Here is a 19313-nt window from a genome sequence, read left to right as displayed (position 1 = left end):
AAGATTTTATTTTACCCGTGTGAATATTGAGGTTGGTTAATAAATCTTGGTCAAGCAAGTCAAGGCTTAACCCATGGTGCAAACTGGTAAATAATAGTTATCTAGTGACCTTGGATTCAAGTGCAAAATCAAGTTTTATTGTGCTTGTTTGTTTCAAATACTTTTATTTTTTTGTTTTTAAAATACTCCCTTGAAAAAAATACTTGGAAGTTTGCAAGGCAAGGAAGAACTGGATCCAGCATTTTCTCTCCGGCAGGATAAAGCTTTGAGACATTTTAGGTAAATAATTGGTTAATGCCATAATAAAACATGTAAGCTATCAAAACGGCTGCTGGTCTGTTTGCTGTACTAACTGATGATTATATGTGCAGCTCAGATTACAAATGAAGCCCAAAAAGGTTGGCATAAGTTTCTAAATAAATTGGGGAGGAGGTCAATTCTGCGTTGTGGAATAATTATGATTATTTTTTAAAAAAATATTCTTGTTTGCTGCTTTAATTTGGGTTTAAGCACCTATTGATGGCTATACAGTACAACTGCCAGGCGTCAAAACTAGATATCGTCTAGATGGGAATAAAGAGAGCTTATGGTGCTGTACTTTGAGTTTTCCCAGCCCAGTTCTGCTGCCCAATTATACAGATAATCCTTGATTTATAACCTGTCATTTAATGGCCACTCTAAGGCACTGAAAAAAGTTACTTACAATTGGTCCTCACACTTACAACTGTTGCAGCATCCCCATGGTCACATGATCAAAATTCAGGCACTTGGCAACTGGCATCTATTTCCACAGTCGCATCATCCCAGGGTCATGTGATCACCATTTGTGGCTTTCCCCGCTGGCTTCCAACAAGCAAAGCAAATGGGGGAAACTGGATTTGCTTAATCACGGCATGTTTCACTTAACAGCCACTGTTATTCGTTTAACCACAAAGAAAGTAGTAAAATCAGGTGTGTTAAGGAATTTACTTGTGCAGAGGTCTCCTTGTGCTACCAAAGAGTTTGCACAGACAAGGAATGGTACTGAGAGCAGTAAAGTCACACAAGAATACACTGAGTTATAAAAAGCAAAAAGTATTTTACTTTTGAGGTGGTGTAAGAACAAAAATGCACAGTCAAAAATAAACAGTCCAGGTCATAAACAATAGCAACAGTCCAAGGAGTAATCCAAACTACAAAGTCTTCTTACCGGTCCAGAGGTCAAATACACAGTTCAAGTTTACAACAGTAGTAAACCAACAGCAGAGCAAAAACAGTAGTAGTAGAGAGCAGTGAGTTCAGAGAGAGAGAGAAGCTACGTTCCTAGCTTCCTCTTATGGCCATGAGAACACTTACACACCCATTGGCCAATTAACAACTTAAAGACATAGCATTATGGTTAATATATTTTCAACCCAACATTGTAGGCTAGCACCATATGCCTAACAAGGTGCAACTTGCTTAACGGCTGTCTTATTTAACAATGGAAATTCTGACCCCATTTATGATTGTAACTCGAGGACTACCTGTGGAAACATTTTGTCAAATTATCCTGCATTGTGACGTGTGGCTAAATCAGATATGATGCATGAAAATCCCAAGGTAAAAAGAGTAGAGAATCCTAGCTTTGCAAGTGACATGAACCCAATACACTGATTACAGATCAGGTGACTTATCCAAAGGCTGGTGAATTCTAGGAATTGAAGTCCACAGGTCTTAAAGTGGCCAAGGTTGGGGACCCCTGCTCTATGCTCCTCTCTGCATTCAGGATGTCTGAGTCTCCGCAAGGTGGCACAATTGCTCCTCTTGCTTCTCCCCCACAAGTGAAAATAGCAGATTTAAGTGTGGCTGTACAATATTTACTTTAGTCACTGTGGTGAAGCTGAGAACCTTGGAGTGACCACTGTCAGAATTGAGGTTACCTACCATGTTTTCTAGTTTAAAAAAAGATTCTTTCAGCCAGCAAATTATAAGTGGGAGGAAAAAGGACAGACTTCAACTCAGACTGAGAGGGGCCAGCCAAATAGTTTGGACCAGGGTCACGGAAGGCAGAATCCTTTGGACCAACACAATCTCCATCACAGTGACAGGCTGAGCCAGATGCATTAGCCTCCCATAAACCAAAGATGCAACCCCCCCCCAAGAGCCTATTCCAAGTAAAAGGATGGCCTCTTAAGGAAAGAATGGAGCATGGGAAGAATGATTTGGGAACATTGTTTTCACACTGTGTTAAGCCACTGAACGGTGCTTCATTTAATACAGGAACCCAGACACTTGCTGTTTGTAAGGGGTGATTTATGTGCTAGAGCAATGCATGAACCTCACCGAGTTTAAAATTTATGGCTTAGCGAGTGCCGTGTTAGTGGTGTGAAACATTTTGTTGTGTTGCATTGCTGATGCATTCTTCCTATTCTTTCCTTCTCAGCTACAGGAAAGACGGGACTCTTGTAAGATGCTAAGCAGTGATGGGCTTGGCTTGGCTTGGGGTTAGGACATATGAGCCCAGCTACTGTGGTCTGCAAACCACAATTTGTTCCTTGGTGGATCCCATTGTGGTTTATTTAATAAACTGCTGTTAAGCAATTCGTAGCGCAAAGTGTAAAATGAACTGCAGCCTGATACACTTTCTACTGCCACTGCAAAATGTTAAAACAGTAGTAAATTTCTAGTTCCAGAATTAGCATGATCTGAAAACACAGCTGGTCAAACTTAACAGTACAGTACCCTTGTAATTTCACTTTTGCGTTCAGTTTGAGCCAAATGCATGCATTTCCATAGGCTAGAGGGAATAACCTTGACTGTAAACTTTCATTTAATCCTTTTCATTCTTAACGCTATCAGCTTCTGCCTTTTGGAAAATCTACATAACTTTTCCTGGATTAACTGCAATGCTATAATACATGTTTTACAAAACAAAATGAAGGACTTTATCTGTAGATAAAGAACCACAACAGTGTTTTAGCTTTACCAATAGTGGGCAAAACAATACTTAATTCATTAAAAAATAGGTGTTGGATTGATATTACTAAAGGCAGATAAAAAAATAATTCCTGTACAGATAACTCTACCATTTTATACATAGGTTAATGGCCTTTGAAACAAAAATCTGAGAATGTTCATTCCATGTGTTTCCCTTTAAATCTTGTCATCAATCTCTTCAGTAATAGGGAGATCATAAAATGATTGCATGTTTCTACAGAATAATCCCTGGAGTTCTTTAGTGGGGAAAGAAATATTTAATAAACCACTAGGTTCCCAGGACTGTATAAATATGTCTTAAGAGAAGAAAACAAGAGAAGATAATCTGAAGTACAGGAATCCTCAATTTATGACTGGCCACTTAGTGGCCATTTGAAGTTACAACAGATCTCCCTGAGGGTACTTATGATGCAGATTCAAAGTCCAACAACTGCCCACCCCCTGTCATGTGATTCCACTTTGGGCACTCTGCAGCTGGGCAACACTGATAACTGGTCACGTGACCACGTTTTACAATGTTTTTCCTGAAAACTAGCACTTCCTTCCATTTTTCAGCAAAACCAGCTCATAGCAAACCATTAGTTCATTTAATGACCATAGCATTCACTTAACAATCACTGCAAAAAGTCATACAATCAGGTCAGTCATATGGATGATCTGCTTTATGATCATCATGAGTTACTACCATGATGGACAGGCTTCATTATGGTTGTCACCTGTATTAGAAATGGTTCTGTGGTACAAATGAAGATCAAAAACGGACTTTCTCTTATAGACGCTTCTGTATCTAGCTATCTCTAAATGACTAGTTTGAGTAGTCCTCCACTTTGAAAAAATCCTTGCATATTCATCTGGGGAACATGCATGAGAATGTTGATATTCCTTAGCAACACATTCTCACAGTTCTCCAGGGCTGGCCGAGCCCCTATAGGCTTCCTAATAGGTTGTCCACCTGTGAGAATCCTCTCTGGAAAAAGGTAAATTTCCCTTTGAAAAATTTCCCACTAAGGAAAATATGTCAACAGTATTTCTAGCAGTTCACTTGATTTAGAAATGCAATTAGTTGGTCTCTGGACAAAGTTCACAAAATAGAAGTCAAATCCAAAACAACCAGCATAAAAGAACAAAGAGAGAGAAAGAGACAAGACAGAAAAAAGATTTGAGAATGTGAATTATAGTTTTCATTGTACTGGTATAAATATAATTGGTACATGACTGATTACAAGGGTCAAGTGCACGGTCAGATTTGGAAGGACTAGATAGGAACTTTCAAATGTATGAAGTGAGCAAGAAAGCAAGCTCACATATCACACTAAAACCATGTTTTGGTTAACTATGGTGTATTGAATAACTCACCGCTGGCAGGGTTACTACAACACTGAACAAACCATATTACATCGTACTGTGATATGTGACTTAATTTTATTATGGAAAAATATCCAATAAAATGACCATCTGTAGTTCTCCAAGGATTCAGACTGGAATCTTTCCAAACCATGCCTGAAGCTGTTAAGAAGATTGGACCTGGAATTTCTGTATGTCAGATATGTACTTTGCTCTAACACTTATCCTTTTCTGTTAGTAATGCGAAACAGGAACTTAAGAGTTCCCTATCAGAGACTGGAGAATTGTTGCTAGTAATTGAGGCCAGTATTTGAATGGTACACCGAGGTATGGAATCCTCCAAAATAGGCATGATCAGATTCAAGAAAAAGGTGGAATCAGGAAAAAAACACTAATGTAATTTAAATCAAATTAAAATCGAATCAGCTGAACATAGTTATATCTATTCACCTTGCATTCCATCTGTTGCATTACATATTACGATAGAGTGGCACGTTTTAGAGGTTTCCTGGAGAATTCCATCCAAGGAACTGGGATTATCTTCTGGTTTTGTAATGCCCCAGATTAAAAGAATGATCTTGGCGGTATCAGGCATGCTGGAAAAGTTGTGGAAATAGGAACTTTAAAAAACAATCCTATTAGTTCTCAATAATTTTCAAAATTACATAATGTGGATCTTTCTCCTGCCATAGAGGCCAGATCCGAAAGAATCCTACAGTTATATTTGTAAGAAGCATTCTGAGAACAGGCTGAAAAACAGCTTTTATCTGTGGGCTGTTAGGCTTTTGAATGAGATATAATCTCTGTGAACTTATGCAGAATTGACTTGGGAGGCTGGTGTGTGGTGTAGTTGGTTCACATGGTATGGTAGGATGGAGGGTTTGTTGTCACTGTGTGTTGGGGGGAGGGAGCACAGGGGGGGAGGCTCAGCGAATCTCAATGTACACATGTTGTACTTTGACAATAAAGGTTTATTTATTTATTTATTTAATTTAAGTCATGTTGCATTCTACACCCAACATCCTTGATTAGATCTTGGGACCTATGTGCCCAGAATGCTTGGTTACCCATGCAGCCTACCTGCAAAGAGGATGGCAAATGGAAGATTCTGTAATTCCATCAGTTCATTGAAACTATTCCTGGAAAGAATGGAAATATGGATGTAATTGCACAACTCCAGAACTCTTGAGTTCCTTGCTTCTAACCCCACCCCTCACCCACCTCTGCACTTCTTATCTGGGTAATTATAGACCTCCTGACCAACACAATGGCTGCCATACAAGGCATCTTTTACACCCTGCTCACTTGAGATGCTAAGATGGTGTGATAGTGAAAGAGCGCCCATCTGGACTGAAATTTACAAATGGCCAAGGTTTTTGTTGTTTGGGGAAAGTCTCCAGCTTCTCCTAAATGCCAGACAAATTTGCTGCAAAGGCTATGTTAAAACACATTCTTCTAGCTGACAAAAGAGTTTTGAAAAGATTCACATTCCTAATGCTTTGCCTTCTCATAGCATGGGGGACAATTAATCTGTCCCATAAAAGTAGCTAGCTGGAGCTATTTATCTCACCTACATTTGTTAAGAACGTTTGCTAATTTATATTACTTATGATGCATTAATCATGACTTCAGGGATGCAATTCAAATATGCTAAGCCATAGTTTGCTTAACTGTGGTTTGCCTGTTTACATTAGGTCTTAAAAATAATTTACAAGCCACAATGGCTGGATTCATTCACATTAAGTGAAAGCCTCAATATTTATTTTATTTATTATTTATTTTATTAAATAACATTCATTTCCCCCTTCTCAGCTAACGGTCCATTTTTAGAACTCTTGGCTTTCCTGATAAGAACAAAGTACAAACAAGATACAGGTTTTTTAATTATTCATATTTTTCTATAGACAGTTTCGTATTTCAAATCAAGTCAGACTACTATTGTGACTACACAAATAGTTTCTTTCTGCTGCTCTACAACCTACACAAATAAACACAGTTTTGTTCCAGAAAAGAATATGGATGTTTTAAGCAATAAAGTAAACATCTGTAACCATGTATATGCCCAGCCAAGGGGTTGATTTGCGTCTGCTTTCTGCTGCCTCATAACTTAAATACCTGAGATGTTATTTGCAGGAAGGCTGACTCAGGGAGCCTTGAAATTGACCTCAAGTCCAGTCCTTGGAGCTGTACCAAATGTGACAATGGTGTGATATGACTTCAAAAGGTGAACCATTACGTATCTCAGTTGTCTGCCCAACAAGCTAAGCTATATTTGACAACAGATTGAACCATGAAGTAGCCATCCGTACTTCAACAGGCTATATGCATCCCAACCTAAATAGGTATTTAATTGCTGAATATATGTGCCAGATCAGAAAATGAGATCAATTGAACAAACTAGTAAATGTTGGCAGGCTCACGACTCACTTTCCCCATTATCAAAAACTGCCATGTTACTATATATTCATAATACTATGTACAGTACATTTTCTTATTTTTAGGCATATATATTAGCTCGTGCAGTTTATTTAAATGTCTTCTTCTGGTGTCACATGTCCACCCTATTCTATAAGGCATTATAGTTTTAGCAACTTTACAACAGAAGTCTATAAGAAGATGCCTCATGCTGCATTCACAGATTGTGTATACCAAACAATGATTTGTTAAATTTTGGCTTTGGCTTAGTTAAAAGTATAGCTTAGTGTAATGTCTGAACACAGCTTGTATGATGCTATATATGCTGGAGGTCAGCACCAGGGAAAGGAGAAGAGCAAGGTGTTAGTTATCTAGACCAGTCTTTTGATAGAAAGGCAAGATCCAAATTGAAATAATTACAGGAAAGCTGCATTGGTACATTATAACCCAGTTTCTTTATTAAGGACTTGTGTGTTTTGAGATAAAAGGTAAAGGTTCCCCCGCACATGCATGCTAGTCGTTTCTGACTCTAGGGACCGGTGCTCATCTCCGTTTCAAAGCCAAAGAGCCAGCGCTTGTCCAAGGACGTCTCCGTGGTCATGTGGCCGGCATGACTATACGCCAAAGGCGCACGGAACGCTGTTACCTTCCCACCGTAGTGATCCCTATTTTTCTACTTGCATTTTTACATGTTTTCGAACTGCTAGGTGGGCAGAAGCTGGGACGAGTAACAGGCGCTCACTCTGCTATGCGGCACTCAGGATTCGACCCGCCAAACTGCCGACCTGATCGACAAGCTCAGCGTCCTAACCCACTGAGCAACCGCGTCCCTTGATTTGAGATACTTGTTAGCAATTCAATAGTTTCTTAATAAGTAGTGCTTCAAGAGTCTCATAGGCTGTCAGGCATATCATGCCAGCCATATTATTTGGGATGCCTTTAACAGAGATGCCAAATATTGACCTTGAGACCTTTGAAATGGAAGATATGCAAGTTGCTACTGATTTCCTCATTAGGGCATGGTGACTGAAAGTCCAAGAAAACAGCTGTACATATTGAGTTCATTTTATATCCCTTTGTAATGGAATCTTTAGAATATTACAGCTTCCCCCAACCTAATGCCCTCCAGATATTTTGAGCCAACAATTCCTGCAATTTTGAGAGCTGTAATCCCATCAGGGAATACCAGATAGGGAGAAATTGACATAACCAAAGACTTTTTATAAACATCTGCCTGTTCTTTAGTTCATCGGGACTTAGATGACATAATTCTATTTACTACTGCTATATAAATCAAGGAAAATGTATGGTCCTACGAACGTTAGATGATTCCTCAATATTGGCCACCAACCTGATAGATGAGATTCAACAAAATCTGATGATGTGTTGATCTACTTGATACATCGAGTCATTATGGGGCTTACAGTATTTATGGCTTTGCGTGTAGAATTAACCCATTCTTTATGCTTAAATAAATATTAAATAAATAGTTATAGCTTAGCATAAAATGTAAACCCAACTACTTGTGATTTATGCTGCCACCATGGCTACCAACCTTATTCTTAGTGCAAATTGTGAACACACCTTGTGTTTGTATGTGTGTACTATTGAAGAGAAGGGTTTAGGAATTCAGTGAAGAATTGTGCCTGAATAAATTTATTAAATGTTTGGGCAATTGATATCTGATAATCCCTTTGTCCAAAGACAATATTATTTAAAAGTACGTTGAAATCATACTTGATCAATATGATTTTTTTTTTCTTTTAAAGATCACACAATTTAAGAAGAATGAACAAAAAGTATAAGCAGGTAAAACTGTATTTGCAGGCAAACAAATTTTCATGCATTGCTATCACTGGACTCTGCAGTCCTCTCTTAACAGGAACTGCTCGCTACCTTTCCTCATGACCTCATGCTAAGGTTCTTCATTAGTAGAAAAATATCTGTGACTCCAGACTGAATCATTACTGCCTGAAGAAGAGAGAAGCACATTCAGCTGATCAATGGAGGAATCAAAATATTTTAACAGCGCAGGAACAAGGCTCTAATATTCCTATTTTCCAGAAGAGGCCCAAGGTCAGATTTAATGAGTTCCATTGAGCTCCCAATTTGTCAATCAAAAATAGCTCCCGATATTCACTTTCAACAACATACACCTTTATTGTTTCTTCCTTTCATGGATTCGGCTTTTGGATATGAAAAAATGGGGAGATAAAAAGCTGCTAAAATGTTCTTCTGTCCCCATTGTTCCTAAATTACAAAAAAGAGTTTGTGGTCTGGTATGGAACAGCTTCTTCTTTAGCTAGTCAGATACATTGGGAGTGGGATTGTAAGGGTTGTTTTCTCTAAGGAATTCCATCTAGGCCTAAAGGAGACTCCCATATCTGTCACAATAGTAGTAGTATTAGACCTCTAATCCTTGCTCTGTACAGTTAGGATTCGCATTCTTGTCTGCCCTCGTTCTCCTGAGATCAAGGACAGTGCAGCATCCAGCGTTTGTTGGAACAAGGGAACAGATAAAATTCCTCAGTAACAGGAATGGACTCTCTTCCCAGATAAAATCAATCAAGCAACAGGAATGGACTTTTTTTCCCATGTAAAATTTGTCAAGCAGGAAGGCTACCTGTTCTGCTTTACAGAGGACAGTCCTATTCGAAGGCATCCCATTTGAAGGATGTCTAGCCCAGGGGTAGGCAACCTTGGCTCTTTTATGACTCATGGACTTCAACTCCCAGAATTCCTGAGCCAGCCATGAGTCATAAAAGAGCCAAGGTTGCCTACCCCTGGTCTAGCCTAAATCAGGCTCAAACTTAAATAACCTTGAGGAGGACAGCTAAATTTGGGGTTGGAGAAACCACCTGAGAATACGCCTGATGGCTGTCAAGGAAAACAAGCAAATGGATCACTAAACAAATGAACCAAATTTTCATTCAGCACACAAATGACCAGACTCAACTTATCCTATTTTGGACACATTATGCAATGACCTAGCTCTCTGGAGAAAGATCTAATGCTGGGAAAGGTGGAAGGAAAGAGGAGGACAAACAAATAACAAGGTGAATTGATGCAGCAGTGATGGGTGACTGCTGAAAGGCCTAAACGGCCAGTTAGGGACAAGTTGTTACGAAGAAAAACCTACCTAGGGGTTTTTTTTCTTTTTCCAACCAAGTACAGCTAATCCTCAAGTTACGACCACAATTTATGTTGCTAAGCGAAACATTTTCAAGTGAGTTTTGCCCCATTTTACAACTTTTCTTGCCACAGTTGTTAAGTGGATCACTGCAGTTGTTAAGTTAGTAACACGGTTGTTAAGTGAATCAGGCTTCCCCACTGACTTTGCTTGTCAGAAGGTCGCAAAAGGGGATCACGTGACCCCTGGGGCACTGCGTCCGTCATAAATATGAACCAGGTGCCAAGCATCTGAATTTTGATCCACGTGATCGTGGGGATGCTACAAAGGTGGTAACTGTGAAAAACGGTCATGTCACATTTTTAGTGGCGTTCTAACTTTGAACAGTCACTAAATGAACTGTTGTAAGTCAAGGATTACCTTTACATATGTTATGACATAATGGTTTGGGTTGAAGTCTGTTATTTGGAGGACTGCCAGGTTGCCCGGTGTTCATCAGACCGGGACCAAATCACGAGAACTGTAAATAGAACACAAAAATCATTGTTCGGCAGACTCTGTGTAGCTTCCCCAGAATTTTATCGCAATCATATAAAGGTGAAAGTGCGAGGGGGGGGCACGAGGGGAGATTAAACTTAATTGCAAACCAATGTAATCAGACTGGAACTAAAAGTAACCATTATGGAATTAATTGAGTCATTTAACGGCATTTTGTTTTTCCCAAAACATGCTTCGTTCAAGAATTTTTTTAAAAAGGTGTGGCTGAAGAAAAAAGTTTACAAGTCAGGTTTACATTTTTCAAACATGTGAGGCCACTGACCACAATGGGTACAAGTGCTGGAAGGTTACTCTAGGGTGTTCAATATTCACTTCTCCTTTGATTTCCTATTTTCAAACTTTTTAAAAAAACAACAACACAGCCCAATATATGTGGCATGTAATTGCAGCACAGCTCAAGTGAATGTGACCAATGTTTTCTGTAACTGCTACATATCAAATAAAAAAGTCAAAAGCTATTACCTAAACCTCATCCAGTCACTAGGTTGTTGGAAACTAATTTATATGTCTGTACAGTACAATTATTATTGGATCTAAATCCACCTTTTGTGTTGCACACTTTTATTACATGCAGTGCACTTCACTTTGCTATGGCTTTGCCTCTTGCACATTCTTGTCTGCTCTGGCAATTATACTGCCAGAATTCCCTGGAGTTAGGCATGCCAATCCATTTGGAAAGTGCCAGCCTGAGCTGCAGCAAGGCTAACTGGAAGGAAATGGAACGAATGTTGGGACGTCTCTTCAGTCCAAAGAACTGGTATCACAGCTTGGCCACCCCATCTCGATCCATAAATAAATGGGCTACAAAAATCTAAATCACCGGATGGCATCAAGGAGATACAGAAAACTCTTTTAACTCTTTTCTGCCATCTAAAGGTTGTTCATATTTCGTAGCCCAGATCCAATAGCCTGGCCCTAGCCTAAGGACATGTAGAAACCAATCAATGGTGGTTGATTAAATAAACTATGCTTAAGCAAAGAGTGACTTGGGATGCCACTGAAGCATCTTTAAACATCCCAAAACTGTGAGTCGAATAAGTAGGAATGAGCTCTGTTACAGAAGTGATAGATTAAGAAATTATGCCACTGCAATTTGCCCAATATACAAATGAAGCTCATGGAAAAGATGAGAGAGGAATTCATGCATGCTGATAATGTTCATAAACAGAACTGAGATAGCTGCAAGGCCAGTGAAGAAAAGAGGGTAATTACATCAAGTTCCTCTAATGAAGGTCTGCACAATCACAACACCATTTGTTTGCAAGAAGCATGTGTCAGGGGAAAGTTAATCCCACACCAATATTCCAGATGTGGTTTAACTCTTTTGTTCTTAGCCTGATCCAAGGATAGCTGCTTACAGCCAGGGAAAATATTTGCCTTGCTACCCATGCTGAGCTCTTAGCAGCTGAATAGCTAGGTAGCGAGTGTAGGCCTGGATGGATGGATGGATATGGACAGATAGATATGGTAAGCTTGCTCAATCGAGTCCCCTCCCTATAACTTGGACTTCAACTTCCAGATTATGCTGGCTAGAAGCTGCCATCCAGCTCTTCTAGAGTGCCTCAGAAGCATGACACACCGTTTATAAAGCTTTACTTGATTCATGGCATAGAAAGAAGAATTTAGTCAGACTGGCTAGAAACTGCAGTTAGCATTCACACAATATCCCAGGTTTTGCTTGTCTGAGTCTTAAGGCGCAAACCCAGCCAGTACGCTTTATAACTTTTAGAGCTTGCCTTAGAGTATTCTGCAGTTCCTTTACAGTTAAGCAAAATATGGCTTTGTGGGTTGTATGAACATACTCTAAGTTAGGACATCAGGGTAGGAAAGTCAACATATATGAGAGCAGAATCTATCGTTAGGGTGTTGTGGTGATTGCATGAACATACGTGTATATGCCTCAAATGAGATATAGCAGGAAAATAAAGCATTAGGCCTTTTGAAATACTCTTATTATTACTGAAGGAAAGTTACACTCCTATTTATTTAATAATTATTATAAAATCTATAATGCGCTAAAACTGCCTGGGCCAGAATAACATTTTCAATGTCATATAAAAAAAGTAAAAAAATATTCATGAAAAATCATCTCATCTTCAAATACTGCTAAAACAAAAGTATATAATTCCACACATAATTATTTAGAAGTAAGATTCACTGATCAAATTGTAGCCAAGTCTGAGTTTACATATTAGGTTACATCACAGTACAGTTCATTCAGGATTGGCTATTGACATCTGAACTCTGTTCATAGTTTGCAAACTATGGTGTATTAGTGTAATCTTCAACCTAGATATCTATGGTTTATTCAATCATGGCTAAAATAAACCATAGCTTAGCTCAGTGTGAATGAAGCTAGCCATTGCAATACAAATTCTAAAACGAGAATAAAAATTCTTCTCATTTGCCCTGCCTTGATTTTTCTCAATTTTCTTCCCTGTTGTCTTTCATATGCCAAACAGTACAAAATAAGTACTGATCTGTTAACTTATATCTTACAAAGTATAAACCATAGTGGTGGCAATTTCTTTATTTTTCTTCATATTTCTCAACTGCCTATCTCTCTTGGATTGTATCAGAAGCTATCTTCCTCCCAAATTCTTAAACCACTGCGTTGCTGATTTTTACTGTTAATCCTATTGCTTAACAGTATCATTTTATCTCCTGCTTTTATTCTTTTTGTTGACTTTTTTGACCTACCTGTGCTAATAATAATAATCCACAACATGAAGGCTTTCCTCTAGCACCAGATGAGCAAAAATACAGGGTAGATGGTTGCACTCTGACTCCTACCCAAAGATAAAACAAAGATAAAACATGTCACATCGTGTATATACAAGCCATGATATATCACACTGCGTAGTAATTCTTTCCAGCTCAATTAAGACTCTTTTACGAAATTAATTAAGGCATCAGGTAAGAACAAGTCAGCTGGTTGCAGGCACCACAGCTTTTACTTTGCAGCATGAAATGTAAGTAATCCTCAACTTACAACCATTCATTTAGCAACCAAGCGTTTTAAGTTACAATCGTATTTAAGACCAGCCCTGGCACTTACAACTACCGCAGCGTCCCGGGGTCATGTGATTGCCACTTGCGACCTTCCCAGCCAGTTTCCAACAAGCAGAGTCAACAGCAGAAGTTAGATTCATTTAACGACCACGTGATTCACACAATTGCAGTGATTCACCTAGCAACTGTGGAAAAAGTAAAGTCATAAAATCGGACACGACTCACTTCAATCTGCTTGCTTATACGAAATTCTGGTCATAAGTCGAGAACTACCAGTAGTTGCGAACATAATGCAGCTTCTTAGTTCTTTTGGTTTAGAAGGCCGTTTCACAGTTTTCCTTGGAACGTGTGCTGGAAATTTATTCTTGGCAAACATGCCAATAAATCTTACTGGTGTACTGTACTGCAGTCTATTCTGACTGTGAAAAGTTTAAAAACAAAAAGAAGGTAAATATGTAACATCCTGTTGACACTCCAAGGTAAGCCTGTGACAAAGTATTTAAATATTTCTAATGCAATCTGGGTGAACTAAGTATATATATACACATTTCATTTAACAGAGCGCTGGCCACAAAAGAGGCTCCTTTTTCTATGAAGTGGCTCAGGGAATCCCCGTGAAGCGAGCAGTGAGTGCAACAGCTTTCCCATATCTGTTATTTGCTTGATGTATTTGGGCTGAAATTTCCATTAACCGGAGTCCGTGTACGAAAACATTTAGTGAAACTGGAGGGTGCTTGGTAGAGAGACTAAACCACCAGGCTCTAAAATTATACCAACTTCAATCGGTAACTAATTTTAAAAAACCTTCAAAGATTTAGCCAAAGTCCTTTCGCACTTTATGTCCTGTCTGACATAATAGGACTTTTGAAAATGTTAAAGGATCTGTTTCACAACCTTTTTTACCCAGCTCAATTGGGGAATTGTTCTGCACTACTGGATCCAGCCTACTAATATTTACTTTAAAATACCAATGTATTTTAAATTAAATCAATTTTTCACTTCTGTTTTGGCTTTCTTTGTCCTGGCCATCCTCACTTTGAAATGTCATTCAAAAGCAAAGTGAAGTACTGAGAATACACCCATTATAGAGCCATTTTTGGTGCCCTGTACATTACATTTTATCCAAGATTTCAGGCTTATGATTATCTCATTGTGCAAACTTGGAGCAAACTTAATGAGTGGATACCATTTTGGAGCCATTTATCCAAATGTTAGTAACAGGTGCCAAAGAATGCCAAAGCATTCTGGCAATCTTTTTGATCTTGTTCTTCCATCTTATTAATGCTCCTCCCCCTTTTCTACTTCTCTCAATCTTGCCAAACATAATCTTTTTTCTTATGTAGATTCCACTTGCATCACTTGCTCAAAATCTGTTTACTGAACATCACTTCAAGGAAGAACAATCAGCTTTTCTTTGGTTCAGGACTAATTACATCCAAATCTATATTCTAAAAGAATCTTACCCTTTATTTTGTTTTTTTCCCCCAAAGGTCCAGGTTTTACAGAAGGCATCAACATTAGAAAGATCTTTGCTTTAAGATACTCTCTTATCATTATAATGCCCTTATCTTTCATGATCTTGTCTACGTTTGTTATAGCTATTCTGCTTTAGAATTAATCTTTTCATTTCTCAAATACACTAACCATCTTTATCTTATCACCTTATCAAAGGTGATAAATACTAAAAATTATTTATCACCTTTGATAAAAAAAATCTAAGGAAGAGGTGCTGGGTTAAAGAGAAGGCGGGTAGGTAGGTAATTTTGCTGCATGTGTTCTTGTTTAAGTGTTTTTCTCTCAACTCTTTGTGCTAATATAGCCAGAGGCAGGAAATGTCCGGCTGAAATAACTGGAACCAGAACCTAATGTAGTAACAGCCAGGCCTTGAAAGATAAGAATAACAACAGCAAGTAGACATTTATACTGTTTCAGAGTCAGCATATTGCCCCCCAAAAATTTGGGTCCTCATTTTACAGATCATGGAAGGATGGAAGGCTGAGTCAACCTTAAGTGGATAAGAATCGAACTTCAGGCAGTCAGCAGAATTAGTCTGCAATACTGCATTCTAACCACTGCACCACCATGGCTCTCTGATTCCAAATTTATTCCCCCCCCCCCCAAATGGCTCCATTCTATCACAGGTACATCCAATTTGGTGCCATCCAAATACATTGGCCTTCAGCTCTTGTAATCCACAGAAAATGGGATATAGGTCAGATTTGGATAATGTGCCATAAAACATTAAAAGTAGCTAGCACCAAAGTGTTTGAGCTGGAAAGCAGCACAACAAATAACAAGCATCGCTCCTTCTGTTCTCATGCCAATGTCACTTGACAAAACTCTGCTCTACTTTGCCTTTCAAGACATTGTTTGCAGCATGCTTTAAAAAAATCTGTGGAAGGCATTAAAATTACTGTGGAAATTAAAATTTCTAAGAGAAAAATGGATGTAAATGCCACACATAGCGAGAGCATAAGTGCGCGTGAGTGTGTCTTTCACCCATTGCTCTTGGCTTGTTGGTGTTGTGTAATAATTAGCAACTTGTTGGAGTGTGTGTTTGGGAGTTTTAGCCGCTTTGCAAAAATAAAAAAAAGGGGGGGGGAGAATAATGGCTGCAATCCCGAGCGCGCTGGACGCTTGGCAATTTAAGCTCCCGCTGAATTCAACCGGATTTTGCTTTAAACGCTCCTCTCTCTCTCTCTCTCTCATCATGGCTGTCAAGCAGCTGTTCCGTACGCGGCGCTTGAGTAATCTGGAGAAGTAATTCTCAAGATAAGGCACGCCGTGCAAACTTCAGCGGGCTTTACTCGCGAAGCAAACCCTTCCAAATTCCACGGAACTTAACTCTCCAGATCGGAAGGGAAACACGCTTAGGTTGCAACCTCCACCCCGCCCCCCCTTCCTCCTCCTCCTCCTCCCGCCCCGCTTGACTTCTTCTCAAAAGTTACCTTGCACAGGATCGGGCTGCAAAAGCTCCCTCTTTAATCCCCATCCATTGAAATGCAAACCCGCCCGCAAAGATTTAGCAATCCGGGATCGGGTGTGTGTGTGTGGGGGGGTGGTAGGGGAGTGGTGGCTGGGTGTGGGGAGCGAGAGGCGGCTCCCTCGGGGATTCCTTGCTTTTTTTTTCTTTTTTTTTTGGTAAAATTTGGCCAGGCGAGATTTTGCAAGGAGGTCCGCCTCTCTTCTCTTCCCCCCCCCTCCCCACCCTTGTTTGCTTCCAGCGATCCCTTGCTTTTTTTTTCTTTTTTTCTTTTTTTGGAGCACCCCTCCTTTCGAGGAGGAAAAGAGAAAAGAAAAGGAGAAAAAAAAAGAAAAAGAAAGAAGGCAGAGCCCGGGAGGGAAGACCCGCTCCAAAAGGGCCTCCCCCTCCCCTCCCCTCCCCGCTTGGAAATCACAATCCAAGCGGGGAGGGAGAAGGGAAAGTGCGCGCATCTGGGAAAAGCGGGAGGGGATGCCCTGCGCGGGGAGGGGGCGCGGCGCTGGGGGGTCCCGGGAGAAAGGGGAGGGGGCGGCGGGGGAGGGGGAGCGGAAGGGGGTGTCTGGCGGGGGGGCCGTTCCTCCTCCCCTCCCCTCCCCCTGCTCGCCCGGGGTGTCAATTTGCAGCGGGAGCTCCTCCTCCGCCTCCTCCTCCTCCTCCTTCCCGGCCCCTCGCTCGCATTCTCGACCCTCCCCGGGTGGGCTGAGCAGGGGACCCCTCCGGCCGCCGGAGCCAGCGACTTCCACCCGGGCTCCCGCCGCCGCCGCCCAGCCTTCCCGGTCCGGCGCCGCCTGGCTTTTTCCCGCCTCTCCGCGCTGCCTCGACGCCGCAGGAGGGGAAGCTCCGCGGCGCCTCCGCCTCCCTTCCTGCGAGTGTCAAAACTTTGTCGGGGCGGCGGCGGCGGCGGCGGCGGGACGGGGCTGAGGCGGGAGGCCGGGCTGAGGCAGGCGGGGTGCGCGGAGCGGCCGCCCGCCGCACCGGGACCCCGCCGCACCATGCCTCAGCTGCAGCCCGCCGCCGCCGCCGCCGGAGGAGCAGGAGGCGGCGGTAGCGGAGGCGGCGGCGGCAGCAGCAGCGACGACCTGGGCGCCCCGGACGAGCTCATCCCCTTCCAGGACGAGGGCGACGAGCAGGACAAGGGCGCCGGGGGGCGCGGCTCGGCTCATGGCGACCTGGACGAGCTCAAGTCCTCGCTCGTCCACGAGTCCGAGAGCCGCGGCGGCGGCAGCGCCTCCGGGTCCGACTCTGAGGTAAAAGCGGGAGAGGCGCGCGCGGGGGGGGCGGCCGGGGCGGGGGCGGAAATGGGGCTGGGGGGGGCTGAGGGAGGGAGGGGGGGAAATTGGCCGGGGGCGCTTTTGGCCGCGTCGTCTCAACCCCCTTTCTTTGTGTCTCCCCCTCCCCCTCCTCTTTCTCCTCCGCCCTCCCCCCCCCCCGCAGTCGGAGAGGCCGCCTCAGCCGCCGCGGGAAAGTTTCCAGAAGCCGCGGGACGCTGCAGCCGAAGGTAGCCAGCCAAGAAGTGCGGGGACGGGGCGGGGAGGTGGGGCGTGGTGGCGGCGGCGGCGACGACCTGCTGCTCCTCTCCTCCGGCTTCTCTTCCCTTCCTCGTTTCCCGGGACGGGAGAGAGGAGCTTCCCCCGGACTCCTCCGGATTTGCCTGACGGACCCCCCCCCCACCACAACTTGGGCCCTGATTCCCCTCCCCCACCCGGTTTGTCCCCGGCCCTTCCTTTCTGGAAAAAAGGACCCCGGGCTGAACGTTTCCTCAGCTCTCCCCGAGCGGGTGGTTTTTTTTGTTTTGCTTTTTTTTCCCCTCACCCCCCTCCCTCGGCCGCGCCAGTCCGAGCGCCGGATCCTAATCCGGATTTGGAATCCCCGCGCAGTGGGGGGGGGAGGGGGGGAGAGAGAGAGCGGGCAGCTGGTTCCCAAGTGAAGTTCGCCCTCTTTGCAAAAGGGCGCTGTTGGGCTTGTGGGGGGGGGCCTCTGCTGCCCTTTTGCTTGCTTGCTTCCGCACAAAAGACGGAATCCTCCTCTCCCCCCCCTCCCAGTAATCCCAGCCCGGCTTTTTTTTTTTTAAAAAAAAAGGTGGCTGACTCTGGTTTATTTGCTCTGGAACAAGACCCCTTTTTGGCATGGAAGTGACCCCTTCCTGGGTGAGCGGGTTTAAAGTGGCAGCCACGGGATTCTGCTCTTTGGCTACCTTTGGAGATCAAGGTGCAGCCATCTCGAGGGGGGGGGGTCCCTGGCGCTGTTTTCTGGCAAGACCTTTTTTCATTACCCAAACTAGGTAACATCATCAATGCTAGTAACCTTCGTCGGTCCTAGTTAACCCAAACTAGGTAACATCATCGATGCTAGTAACCTTCGTCGGTCCTAGTTAACCCAAACTAGGTAACATCATCGATGCTAGTGACCTTCCTCGGTCCTAGTTAACCCAAACTAGGTAACATCATCGATGCTAGTGACCGTCGGTCCTAGTTAACCCAAACTAGGTAACATCACAGGCACTGGCAGTGTTGCCTACCTTGGGTAATGAAAGGTCTGCAAGAAAAGAGCCAAGCTCGGAGACCACCATTTCAACCCTGAGCTACAAATACTCAACTTTATTTGTGTCTAGACTTTAGCGTTCAATTTGCAGGGCTGAGGATTGACTCGTTGAGGTTTACAAGATTTACTTGGAGTAAACAAAGCACCTGGTGACATACGGCTCTTTAGGAAAAAGTAATGCTTTTCCAATGTTCTGATGGTAAATTTTATCAGTGTTCTCAAACAAGAGGCACCATTTTACTTCTGAATGAAGAAGTTTAAGATCAGTGAGAGGAATATAGTTTAATGTTGTGCATCTTTATGCAGAAATGTTCTATTATGTTCATATTTATGTGTACACTTGCTGATTGACAAGGGAATAAGTCCCCTTGG

At 42.3% G+C, this 19313-nt stretch overlaps 1 protein-coding gene across 2 annotated transcripts in view; it reads left to right on the top strand.

Moving 5' to 3' along the window:
• TCF7L1 (transcription factor 7 like 1) overlaps window positions 1-19313 on the top strand; it is a 73776-nt gene that overhangs the window by 1079 nt on the left and 53384 nt on the right. The window contains exons 2-4 of one of the 2 annotated variants that reach the window (XM_081333694.1): window positions 8487-8526; window positions 13978-14043; window positions 17835-17898. In XM_081333694.1, the coding sequence (XP_081189820.1) occupies window positions 8506-8526; window positions 13978-14043; window positions 17835-17898 (151 nt within the window). In that variant the 5' untranslated portion in view covers window positions 8487-8505. Of the gene's footprint in view, window positions 1-8486; window positions 8527-13977; window positions 14044-17238; window positions 17648-17834; window positions 17899-19313 lie in introns of those variants that run through there. The other variant, XM_081333693.1, reaches the window with a different exon arrangement.

Source organism: Vipera berus (genome assembly GCF_964194415.1).
Source record: "Vipera berus genome assembly, chromosome: 8".
NCBI lineage: Eukaryota > Metazoa > Chordata > Lepidosauria > Squamata > Viperidae > Vipera > Vipera berus.
This window is presented reverse-complemented; position numbering and strand designations above follow the sequence as displayed.